This window comes from Vicugna pacos, chromosome 6, assembly GCF_048564905.1.
Source record: "Vicugna pacos chromosome 6, VicPac4, whole genome shotgun sequence".
Taxonomy (NCBI): domain Eukaryota; kingdom Metazoa; phylum Chordata; class Mammalia; order Artiodactyla; family Camelidae; genus Vicugna; species Vicugna pacos.
Window position 1 is genome coordinate 15,127,138 of NC_132992.1, and position 13,586 is coordinate 15,140,723.

The window sequence follows — 13,586 nt, forward strand, 5'->3', positions numbered from 1 at the left end:
TCTCTCATATATATATTCTTAATGTTTCTGATTGTCTCCCTTTACTTACCCAGTGTGTGATGTTTGCCTCTGCTGTGTGTCACAACTGGCTAAACCTTGAGAGCATTTTAGGATATATGGTCTTTTGACAAGGTCACTTGGTACTTTAAAAACTATTAATGGGCTATGTCAGATGATCATTACTCATTGTCTGAATATCTTCTTATCTGAACTCTCATCCCTGATAAATCTGAAAGATACATTTGTGTTTGAGACAAAAGTAAGTAGTAAGTCTAAAAGCACGTCCTCTAAAATGAGAGATTTTAAGCTCCTCAGAGGTGATTTGTATGTGTATCCCATAATGCCAGTGTCTTTTTTCTCTGAATTTTTATTGTACACAGTCTTAACAATTGATTATTGAGTATTTTTAATATTTTCTTAGTCACATTTTCTTAAGATTTCAATGTTCTATTTTCCTAGGAGCCAAATGTTTCAGATACCACATCTAATTAAGATCCTTTTGATAAAAAGAACAGAAACTATCTTTGTAATGTTGGCTCCCTCTTCCCTCCAATCTGTTCTGCTGTTAATAAAGCCAAGTTTGACTTGATGAAACAGATGGTAACTGTGATCTGCCACTAGAAAGCATTTTCTACCGCCTCTGCTACACATGGCAGAATTTTGGTTCAGATGTTTTGGGTTTTGGGGACTCAAATCCAACTACCTTCAGGATTTTTAATATTATACTTCATTGAGCACTTTTGTGGTAAGATCTATTTTTAGTAAGTGTGGTAAATTAAGAGTATTTTCACTTTTTATTTGAGCTTAAAGTAGGGTCTTACTTATTAAAGAGCCCTTTGTCCCCACAAGACATAGTTGATTAAATCTTCAGCTCAAGAATTTTTTTTTTCTGGTTTACTTGCTAGATGTTTATCTAGTTTATTTTTATGAATTTTGTTTTACTAAACTTTGGTTATACATTATTCTAATCACTATGAATAAATTTAGTTTATAAAGTTTGTATCTGAACACTGTAACAGTTGGTTATTTTCTAAAATTTGAAAGTTACTTAAAATAGTTTTGTTTTTTCCAAGAACATTTTTCTTTAATAGAAGATTACCTTTTTTGAGTAAAACATTGAGCTTTCTAAGGGCTAGGATGAGAAAAATTTGTGAGAGTGATTGTGGCAGGAAGGGAAGGAGCAGATTACAGACTGTTCTCAGAAACTTTTCATCCCCTTTAGAGCGAGTCTGTTCCTAGATTCAGTGTTTCAGTTATTTAAGGATTGGCTTATTGACCTTTATTCCCCCTTTAATATGGAAATGACTTTTTAAACATGATATGTATTTATTGTTAAGAGAAACATGCAGAGAAAATGAAAATCCCCTGGCAAATAGCCCTCCCTCTTCCACCCCCCCAAAGTCACTGCTCTCATTTAATATATATTCTTTCAGACTTTTCTGTGCCTTTGTAAACCACACAGAAGTGTGTGTGTGTGTGTGTGTGTGTGTGTGTGTGTGTGTGTGCATACATATTGTTTAAGGTGATTTCTTCACTTACTGTATCATAGATAGATAGGTCAATATGCATACATCTATTCTTTTTAAAGGTGACATAATTTTCCATCATATGAATGGATATGTGCCATAATTTAACCAGACAACTATCAATGAACATTTATTTAGTGGCTCTAATTTTTTTCTATTACTATCAAAAATGAATATCCTTGTACATAAATCTTGCCCTGTTATTTTTTATAATTAACTTTATATGGTGTAATTATATGTAATTAACATAAAAGGTATAATTAACGTAAAATAAAATTATTTTAAAAATGTTCAGGTCAGTGAATTTTGACAAATTTAGAGACCTGTGTAATCATCACCACCATTAAGTTACAGGACAGTTCTGTCATCTCATAAAATTTTGTTTTAGCTCTTTCCAATTAATCCTCACTCCCATCCCTAGTTCCAGGTAGTAAACAGCTGCTCTGCTGTTACCACTGTTGGTTAGACTTGTCTTCGCTGGGGTTTCATGTAAATGAAATTGTATAGTACGTACTCTTTTGTGTCTGAGTTCTTGCACTTAGCACAGTGTTTTGTGATTCATCCATTTTGTGTGCATCTATAACTTGTTCTTTTTATTTCTGAGTTGAATTCCATTTTATATTCCATATATATTCCATTCCATAATATAGTATATGAATGTATTATAATTTGTTTAGCCATTCACCCGTTGATGGATATTTAGGTTAGTTGGAGTTTTAAGCTAAAATGAGCAAATATATCATGACCATTCATTTGCAAGTCTTTCTGTAAACATTTCTTTTTATTTCTTATGGGTAAAAAATACCTAGGAGTGGAATTAGTGGATCACGTGGTACTTTACAAAAAAGTACCAAACCCTTTCCAAAGTTGTACCATTTTGCATGCCCACTAGTAATTGAATAGTTTCAGTTGCTCCACTTTCCTGCCCACATTTGGTATAGTCAGCCTTTTTAATATTAGTCATTCTAATAGTTGTGTAATTGTGTCTTATTGTGGTTTTAATATGTATTTCCCTGATGTCTAACAATATTGAGCACATGCTTATTGTATACTTTTTCTGATAGTGTTTATTTGTCCTTTGCTCATTAAAAAAATTGGATTGGTTTTCTTGTTATTATAGAGTTATGAGTTCTTTTTATATTCTAGCAAAATTGAGAGATAAATGTGTTGTAGATATTTTCTCCCAGCCTGCCTTTTCATTTTTTTGGGTGTCTTTTGATGTTCAGAAGTTTTTAATTTTGAAGAAGTCCAACTTAGCAATTTTTTTTTTTATTGGTTTGTGCTTTTGGGTCCTAGATATAAGAAATCTTTGTCTACCCAGAAGTCACAGATACTTTACTGTGTTTTCTTTTAGAAGTTTTATAGTTTTGACTTTTACACTTTGAGATTTTTTTTTTAATTTGAAGTCAGTTTTTTTGCAAAGGGATATCAAGATACTACAGTGGTATTTCTTAAAAAGGCAGTCCATTCTCCATTGAATTTCTTAGACAGCTTTGTTGAAAGTCAATTATCCGTACATTTGTGGATCTGTTCCTGGTCTCTATTTTGTTCTGTTAATAAATATGCTAATAATCTTGGTTATTGTAGCCTTTTAGTTAGTTTTGAAATCAGGTAGTGGGAATCACCTAACTTTGTCCTCTTCTTTTAAAATATTTTTGGTGGTGTCAGCCTTGATTTCCACACAGATATTGTCAGTTTCTACAAAAAACTTTCTGTGATTTTGATTGTGTTTACATTGTATCTCTAGAGGTCAGTTTGGGAAGAATTATATATCAGTTACTTTTGGTCTTCTGATCTATAAATGTTTTTATTTAGGTTTTCTTTCCCTTAGCAGTGTTTGTTATCTTCCTAATGTAAAAGATACTTAAGGAAATTATATTTCCAATTGTTGCTAACATATAGAAATAGAGTTGATTTTTGAATTTTGATCCTTAGTTTTATGACCTTGCTTGTCAGCTGTAGCAGCCTTTTTTGGTAGGTTTCTTAGGATTTTGTAAATAAAGACAGTTTTACTTCTTCCTTTCTAATCTGTATGCCTTTAGTTTTTTTCTCTTACCCAATATTTTGCAAGTACCAGGACTAGCACAGTGTTGAGTAGAGTCGATGAGAGCAGTGATTCTTGTATTGCTCCCAGTTTTATGGGAAAAGCATTGCCTTTCACCATTACACATGATATGATTAGTAGGTTTATTGTAGATTGATTTGATCATGTTGAGTATGTCCCTTCTATTTGTCCTATTCCCTGTTCCCATGCTGAGAGTGTTTTTCTCCTTATGAATTAGTGTTTACTTTTGTCAAATGCTTTTTCTATATATAATGAGATAATTATGTAAGTATTCTTTTTCATTCTGTTAATATGATAAAATATAATGATTGATTTTTGCAGTGTCAAACCTGCTTTTCTTTGCTAGGATGAACTCCACTTGATCATTTTTTTTTTTAATATACTGCTGGATTAGGTTTGCTACTAATTTATTAAAGGTATTTAAATCTTTGTTCATGAAAAGATTCATGCACAGTTTTCTTATGTCTTTGGTTGTAGTATCTGGGTAATAATATTGCCCTTTACAATGAGTCCTTTCCCTCAGTTTTCTGAAATAATTTGTGAAGGATTGGTGCTATTTCTTCCCTAGATGTTTGGTAAAATTCATCAGGAAAGCCATCTGGGCCTAGCATTTTAGTTGTTTTAGGGTTTTGTTTTGTTTTTTGGTAAGAAGATTTCAGATTGTGAATTCAGCATCTTTAATAGATGTACAGCTATTCAGGTTTTATATTTCTTCCTTTGTCAATTTTTGGGAAATTTTCTTTCAAGGAATTTAACTGAAATTATTGAATTTATTATGATAAAATTGTTCTTAATATTCCCTTGTTGTTATAATATTTGCAGGATCTGTAGTCCCCTCTTTCATTCTTTTTTCAAAAATTTTATTTTATTGAGTTAGTCAGTTTACAATGTTGTGTCAATTTCCAGTGTAGAGCACAATTTTTCAGTTATACATGAACATACATGTATTCATTGTCACCTTCTTTTTTCACTGTGAGCTACCACAAGATCTTGTATACATTTCCCTGTGCTATACAGTATAATCTTGTTTATCTATTCTATATATACCTGTCAGTATCTACAGCTTTCAAACCCCCAGTCTGTCCCTTCCAACCCTCCTCCCCTCTGGCAACCACAAATTTGTATTTCATGTCTGTGAGTCTGTTTCTGTTTTGTATTTATGTTCATTTGTCTTTTTCTTTTCTTTTTTTAAGATTCCACATATGAGCGATCTCATGGTATTTTTCTTTCTCTTTCTGGCTTACTTCACTTAGAATTACATTCTCCAGGGCCATCCATGTTTTTGCAAATGGCATTATGTTGTTGTTTTTATGGCTGAATAGTATTCCATTGTAAAATATACCACCTCTTCTTTATCCAGTCATCTGTTGATGGACATTTAGGCTGTTTCCATGTCTTGGCTATTGTAAATAGTGCTGCTGTGAACATTGGGGTGCAGGTGTATTTTTGAAGTAGGGTTCCTTCTGAATATATGCCCAGGAGCTGGATTCCTGGGTCATATGATAAGTCTATTCCTAGTCTTTGGAGGAATCTCCATACTGTTTTCCACAGTGGCTGCACCAAACTGCATTCCCACCAGCAGTGTAGGAGGGTTCCCTTTTCTCCACAGCCTCTCCAGCATTTGTCATTTGTAGACTTTTGATTGATGACCATTCTGACTGGTATGAGGTGATACCTCTTTGTCCCTCTTTCATTCTTGATAATGGTAATTTGTGTTTTCTCTCCAAATACTTTTGATTACTCTATATAGATTATGAACTTTATTAATGTCTTCAAAAATAGCTTTTGGATTTATTGATTTCTTTATATTTTTTGTATTTTATTTCATTGGTTTTTATTCCTACATCTCTTTAATGTGGGTTCACTTTGCTCTTTTACTGATGCTTCAGGTAGAAGCTTAAACCATTGATTGAGACCTTTTCTGACGTGGCATTTAAAGCTATACATTTCCTTCTAAGCACTAATGTAGCTGCAACCCCCAAATTTTGATATTTTGCTTTCGTTTTCATTCAGTTCAAATCAAATTTAAGTGTTTTGTTTAGTTTACAAATATTTGGGAATTTTCCTGCTGTCTGTCTTGTCTGCTTCCTGGCTTAATTTTGTGTGGTTTTAGACAGTAACAGATGAAAGTGATGGGGCTGGTTCATTTGAGGTGGAGGCTGGTGGAAATGCGGGAAGGGGCTGGATTGCTCCCTGCATGTGGAAGCTTTCTGACTTCCATTTATGACTTGCAGAGGCTCTGAGGTACCTCCAGGGTTTGTATAGTACATACTCTGAAACTACTGCCATAGTTTGTGAAGTAAATTTGGTTAGGTGAAAATGATGCTCAGGTGAGCAAAGTACTTGGAGGAAAGCAACTAGTGCATTGTTTAGTGGTTGTTTCAGTCAGAACTTAAAGAGATTTCCTGTGTAAGTCAAATGCCCAAATGAGACCTTAATGGAAACATACGTTATGCAGTATAGTTTGAACATGAGCACTAAGATGGAAAAAAACAAGTTTATCTAGTCCAGGTGAAAATATTTGGACTTATACACATTTTTCAGGAATATGTAATTTCATTGTTTCTTAAGAGATTAAGATTTTTACATAAATGGTATCATTTTACTATTTTCCTTCATGTACTTTTCACCTTTGAGGATGAAGCATTATAAAGGAGATAGTTTCTTTAAATAAGATAAAATTATTCAGATTTTTAACAAAATTCTTAGAACTAAATAAAGTGATAAAGTCAGTGCCTGTTGTTATATCTGTAAATATCTTAAGTGGTCATAGAGGTGGTTCCTGAAAACTGCCTAAATGCCTTCTCATCATGTTAGAAGTAGGGATCAGAAAACTTTGGCCCATGAGCCAAGGATGGTTTTTACTTTTAAAGAGTTAAAAGAAAAAAAAAAAAACCCAAGAAGAATCTGTGTCAGAGGCTTTGTGGTCCACAAAGCCTTACTTACTTGGCCTTTTACAGAAGTTTGCTGGTTCCTGACTTAGAGTAAGGAGCAATTCATATCGAAAAAGGATTTGTTTCATCCTTTCAGATGTCTTCAAAAAGGAGAAGATGATAATAATGACTGATAACATGGCTTCTTCCTGTCCTTTCTTATTTCATCCAAGCTGGCATCTGGTTTCAGAGCTACCCTTGTTTATTGAAGTGGGGGAATTTGGCATCGATCTCTATTTGAAAACCACCATGATGTAAAGAATATTGTTAATGGACACATTGTCCACTTATTTCTCAAGAATAGTATTATTTAGAGTAATAAGCATCATTTGAGATTTGGTTTTGTACTATATATAGGTCACCTGTTAGTTTTAATATATAGCTTAATTTTTAAAGGTTCTTCAGACCACTTAAATTTTGAATTGTGTATATACGAATTAATTTTATGTTGACCTATGTATTTTTTGCAGGATGATTGTCTTTTGAAAGTATGGTATCCTATGACTGGTTGGAAGTCTTCAATTATACCTCAGGATCATCATGAAGTGAAAAGGAGACAGGCTTCTACCCAGTTTTCCTTTGTTTATCTGGCACATCCCCGGGCTGTGACGGGTTTTTCATGGCGTAAAACTAGCAAGTATATGCCCAGGTTAGACAACTGTGTCATGTAACTTCAGTTGGTATACTTACATGTTTATAAAAATAATGAAAACAAAGGTTCTTTTAATTGACATGGTGGCAGTTTAGAGCACAGGTTCTAGGTGTCAGTTGCCTGAATTCAAATCCTGCTGTTGTTCAGATGTAGAAAATAAACTATGGTTACCAATGGGGAAAAGACAGGGGAGGGATAAATTAGGAGTTTGAGATGAGCAGATACAAACTACTATATATAAAATAGATAAAAAACAAGGACCTAATGTATAGCACAGGGAACTATATTCAATTTCTTATTTAATAATATATAATGGAAAAGAATCTGAAAAGAAAAAACATATGTATAACTGAATTGCTTTGCTATACATCTGAAACTAACATAAATAAATCAACTACACTTCAATAAAAAATAAAATTAAAAACAAAAGACAAATTCTGCTGTTACAAGCTTTGTGAGCATTTTAAAAATTAAAAAAATTTATTCATGTATTTAAGTATATTTTGAGCTCTTTTCATATTTTGAGCACTGAGGATATGGCAGCAAACAAGATAAATAGATCTTTTGTTCTCATGCAGTTTTTATGCTAGGGATAGATGCTAACAGATGTCTTTTTTTTTTTTTTCGGTGTGTGAACTTTTGATTACATTTCTTAAGCTCTCTATGCCTCTGTAGAATGAGGTAGTACCAGCATGTACCTCAGAGAGACATGAGACTGAAGTGTGTGGGTACGTGTGAATGCTTATACGGGCCTTTGCGTATCCCAGGCAGTGTTAGCTGGTGTTGTCAGTCGTAGCAGCAGCAGTAGATTCTAGGAAGGAAGCGTTTCTAAGGAACAGGAAAGCACACATTGAGGGAAAATAAACCATAGCAATAAACTGTCAGGAATACATATGGTGGGAAAGCGTATCAGATACAGTGAATGAAGTAGCCAGATTTTTCTTATCGGGGCTATCAACAGAAACTTCTCAGAGAATTTATTACTGTAAGTTTTTCCTCATTGTTGTAGCGTCTCTGAAAAGTGTTCAGAAGATTAAGCAAACTACAAAGCAGGCCATACAGATGGTTCCGGTATTACATATACAGTTCTAAAAATGCTTCTTGGAACTCTATTCATTCTTGATGGAGGATTACTTCATCTGTTAAATGTATCTGAGCACTGTTTACACCTAATGGGAAATACAGCGCACATTATAGAGGTGCTCGGTAAATAACTTGGGGAATTCATCCATTTTTGGAATCTAAAAGATTACTGTAACAATCTGCTTATTTGCGTCTATTGAAAACATTTGCAAAATACTACCTGTGAGTCAGGCTCTATGTAAGTATTTTTTAATGGGAGATTTTTCCATAGTTAGCAGTTAAATCACTTCAGCTGCTTGATGCTGTGATATTTTTACTTAATGGAGATTGATTTACAGTTTGAAGTTATATTCTCCATACAGTTTTATTATGAATATGCTCACTTGTTTACCTATTTGTAACTATTTATAAGGAGGATCAAGCAAAATGCTGCAGCTCTTGCCATAAGCCACCTAGTTTAATTACATTTAATGATCTTTTATTATGGTCGTTCTGCACTTTGCAATGACTAGGTTTTCTTTAGCTGTTTAGTTTGTTTTGTTTAAAAGATACCAATCCTCCAGAGGCTTGTTCTCAAGCAGCACATGTGTAATCTGGCATTAATTTCTGTTTCCTTTGTCAGGACTGTTTCCTAGTTTTTGTGATGTCCACAGCAGTACTGTGTGTGCTTTCAGGCTCTTTGATGGACCACTCTTTCTCCACAGCGTAATTTCTAAAGCAGTTGGAAGCATACTCTACTGTCATTTAGTTTAGCTGTTCAAGGCATAATTCTAATGAATTAAAGTGAGTGTTAAGGGACTGTTAAGTTGTTCTTATTTTATGGTAATTGATTGCACCCTGTATCCAGCCTGCTACCTTGCAGGTCTGAGCAGGTAATAAATGGGGGTTGGTGAGAGTGAAATAATCAGTGGAAATCCATTATCATTATTGGAAAATTAACTACACATAGATCATACTGTTAGTTTTGCACTAATGTAACCTTTATGCATGAAGAACTAAGCATTAGTAGCCTTTAATTAATTGATAGCATTGATCCTCATAGTAACTTACTTTTGTTTGTTTCTCTTTGTTGTTAGAGGGTCTGTCTGTAATGTGTTACTGACTTCATGCCATGATGGTGTCTGCCGGCTCTGGGCAGAAACCTTATTACCGGAAGACTGTCTTCTGGGTGAGCAGATTTGTGAGACTACCACTTCCAGCGTTGCCAGCAATCTTGCTCATGCTGGAAGGCACAAAGACAGAATACAGCACGCTCTTGAGGTACTGTTATTTAAAATGGTAGACGAATTTTGAAGATAATGTGAATCTGGTGGGAATTCGTAAGCTAAGGTGCAGATAGTGCACATGTGCACATGGTACACATAACAATGAAATTAATAGCAAAGAATTCTTGCTTATTTGATGCCACGTAGAAGCCATATACAGATAGTAATGATTTCAGATTTGTAGTCTAGGAAAATAATATAAATTATTTCTTTCGTTTTGCATGTCAAATATGAAAATCTCTAGGAGAGTAAGCATCTTTGATTAGTAAAACATGTAAAAGTTCTTGAAATTGGTAATTAAAAATATTTTGTTTTTCAATTAAAAAAATTTGCTTTTGTTTCATGAGGATTAAATTTTATTTTTGTTTTACTTAAAATGACAATCAAATGATCCTTAGGGATAAAGATATTGTTAAGATAGTAAATGAACTTATTAAAATTAAAAATTTAACGCAATTATATGTTTTGAAAGTGAAATAATTTTTCCAACTTTTAAATACAAAATATATGAAATAAAAGTGCTTTCTAAGAAATCAGATTATTTATGATACAGTAGGAACTGTTGTGTCCATTATGATTAGGGAATAAAATGAGATAAAAACATTATTGAAAATTATCAGAGATTTATTATAATAAACGTAGGTTACTGATTTTCTTGATTTTTCATGTGACTTTTTATTACACGAAGAATGTGATTATTCTAAGTTAGTCTAGGAAAAAGAAAAAAATGTGAAATTTATAAACCAACTATTCTAGTTTGTGTGTGTATATGTTCTTTGCCTTTATTTGAATGATTGAGATCATTTTATACAGTGATGTTTTATAACTGGTTTTTTATACTTGATGTGTTACAAACATCTCTCTACATTACTAATTATACTCTTACTTTGTACATTTACATTGACACTTTAATGATTGTATAGCTAAAATGGCTTTGCAGTTTTAGCAAGCAGAAATATTTTTGGGTTTGTGATAGGCCAAGGGTGTGGTCCTTAAAGGTTTCATATAAAGTAGTTCTGCTCTGATACTGCCTGTGACTGGGCATTATTTAAAAAGTTTTTCAACATTTAAAGCATAAATGAAATTAAAAAAAGAAGTCAGAACAGTTAAAGTTATATTTTGTTTTGCTATTGATTGAAATTTAGTGGGATAAAGTATTTAATTTACTAGATGTTTCTAATTATTTGTATATACTTGTGTAACATATTTTACCTTTAAATTACATGAGTTTTTGGAGACTAAGGGCTTTTAGATGTCTTTTTATCCTCCATGTTACCTAATATGTTGCTTTTCAAGTATTTGTTAAATTGAATTACTAACTGCTACATAAAATAAAAGCCAAAATGTAACCAAACATGTAATCAGTGATTTGATACATTTTGCTACTTTTAATAATGTTATTAATAATGTTAAAATTGCTTTTAATAGAAAAATCCTAATTATCTGACTTACGAACTATTTTTCTTTCTAATGTCCTTTCCTACAAAACTCCTAACTATAAGGTCTGTATAATTCTGTATGTGCTTAAGTCATACACTTTGTTCCTAGAGAAAATAACCAGCCAATATTATACCAGCCTTGCTAAACTAATTAAAAATAATGATTAATGTCAAAGATGGAGTGAGAATAATTTGATACGTATAATCAGAGAAATAAGCAACTCCAGAGTAAGGAGACCAGAGGCAGTGGACACACTGTAGAGCTGATACTGTTTTCCACATGAAAAGGGATAAGGGCTGTGGAAATTGAAAGGAAGGACCAGATGTTTCACTTTAGTGCAGAAAGAACTGAGAGGATGCTACGTTTAACGTAACTGAATGTGAAGAACAAAGGAAAAGAATGAGATATTATTATAAAGCATGGTTTTGGGGGTGGGTTAGGTGACAGAGTAAGGAAATGTGGTGAAGGTGGGGTTACAGTGTGCAGAAAAGGTCATGCTGAGAGTGACATGGCCCCATGTGCAGATAGTTCAGATGACTGAGTATGCCAGTGCAGAATTTTTATCACAGAGACGTGTCTCAATTTAAGCAAATCCCATAGGTCAACTCTTATGTGAGGTTATTCCTGGCTGCTCTTATCTGAGTAGATACCCCTTGTCATTGTATATTTTTGCACTCTCTTTTTATCTTTATAATAGAGGTCATATATTAGATTATTTTAGTTTATTGTTTAGCTCTAGGTGAAAAATTTGGGGAGAAATACTACTCTTCCTGGTAGGAAGATATGGATTCCTTTTTTTTTTTTATTTTAAGTTTTATGACTAGTAAGTTTCATCTCAGTTCTGGGATATCCTGAAAAAACTAGACTTTGGACTGCTAATTTTAGTGGGGGTTTCTGTAGATAATATTAATAAGTATTTTTGAGCAACTGCTGCCTTGAACTATAATTTACAAGACCAATGGAGAATATACTCAGAATTGTTCTGTTGTAGTTAAAATTTCCTTTAAGATGGTCAGGTTTTACAGAGAGGAAACTTGTAGAATCCTTAGTAACTTAAAATTCTTTGATTGGCATTTATTAGACTTTCCAGACTTGGGAGTTAGTAATTATTTTTCTGTTTTAGACAATACACCATTTGAAAAATCTAAGAAAAGGACAAAGGAGGTCTTCTGTTCTTGTAACTCACGCTGAATTAACGCCTGACCAAATGGCAACGCATGAAGTTCAGAGACACATTTCCCACCACGCAAATGCTCTGTGTCATTTTCACATTGCAGCAAGCATCAATCCTGCCACAGGTAAAGGATAGTAGTTTTATTTCTTGTAAATATGCTGAAATAAGATAAGTAAATAGAAAAGTGGGACAACTTTTATACCCTGTTTTTAATTTTATGTCAGTACGCCATGTTTCCTTTTGAAATACTCCTTATTTGCAATAGGAATATAATATAGGGTACCTTTTCTTAAATCGAGAATATGATTCTCAGGGAATAACTTCAAATAAGTTTTTTCAGCAGCATTGTTTATCCAGAGTACAGCAAGATTTCTAAGTAAATTAGAGCTGAGAAGCTCTGATTTACTGAGAATGAATGAAACTGAGAACGAACACAAGTGGTGGCAGCCTGGTTAATTTGGGTGATTTTCCTCCTTTTTATATTTTCACCATTATTCTTTCTTCTCAGCTCTTCTTTATGACTTTAAGTGTATTTTTGCATGGTTGGTCTCATATTTCAGCATATCTTATTCTCTGCTTCCATAGACTTTCTTGTCCCACACCTAGGAAAAGATACTTTTTCTTACTAACTTTGATATTTTCTTTTTGCTCTTTTCTACCCATGTGGTTGAGAGGTATTTTGAGGTAGGTTCAGTGTTGGCAAAAGCATATTTGAAAGCTTTTATTTAAAGTCATTGTTTAAAAAAAACCATTGTTTTCTTTCTACATGAAAAACACTTGAGAAGGCCTGTAAGTTTTATATTACATTGCTGGTAGAACTATATTTATATGAAGTTATACTCATGTTTTTTTTTGAAATGGAAGTCTGTTGCTTCAGGGTGCAGAGGAATTTATTTTATTTTATTTGTTTTTTATTTTTTTTTAATTGAAATATAGTCAGTTTACAATGTGTCAGTTCCTGGTGTACAGCACAATTTTTCAGTCTTACATGAATATACATATATTCATTTTCTTATTCTTTTTCACCATGAGCTACTACTACAAGATATTGAATATCCTTCCCTGTGCTATGCAGTATAAGCTTATTCATTTGTTTTACACATACCAGACAGTACTGCAAAGCTTGAACTCCCAGTTTATCCCTTCCCACACCCTTCTCCGAATTTTATTTTTCATGTTTATTTATAGAAAGATGATATTCAGTAAATACAATTCCAAAAGAGTGACCTTTCGATGCTTTCCCCCATTGAGCAGTGGCCCTGTCAGATATGTGCTGTCCACTGTGGTAGCCACTAGCCACATACAGCTCTTTGAGCACTTGAAATGTGGTTAGTCCAAATTGAGATATCCTGTAAAATACACACTGGATTGCTGACACTTTGAAACAATAAAACAATGTAAGGTCTTTATGAATAATTTTATTTAATATTGATTACATCTGGAAATGA

The 13,586-nt window shown here is 33.2% G+C and overlaps 1 protein-coding gene across 4 annotated transcripts in view; it reads left to right on the top strand.

Moving 5' to 3' along the window:
• Positions 1 to 13,586, top strand: part of DMXL2 (Dmx like 2) — a 130,643-nt gene that overhangs the window by 38,363 nt on the left and 78,694 nt on the right. For all 4 annotated transcript variants that reach the window (XM_072962422.1, XM_072962424.1, XM_072962423.1 and 1 more), the window contains exons 7-9: positions 6,995 to 7,173; positions 9,336 to 9,519; positions 12,088 to 12,262. In XM_072962422.1, coding sequence (XP_072818523.1) covers positions 6,995 to 7,173; positions 9,336 to 9,519; positions 12,088 to 12,262 — 538 coding nt within the window. The remainder of the gene's footprint in view (positions 1 to 6,994; positions 7,174 to 9,335; positions 9,520 to 12,087; positions 12,263 to 13,586) is intronic.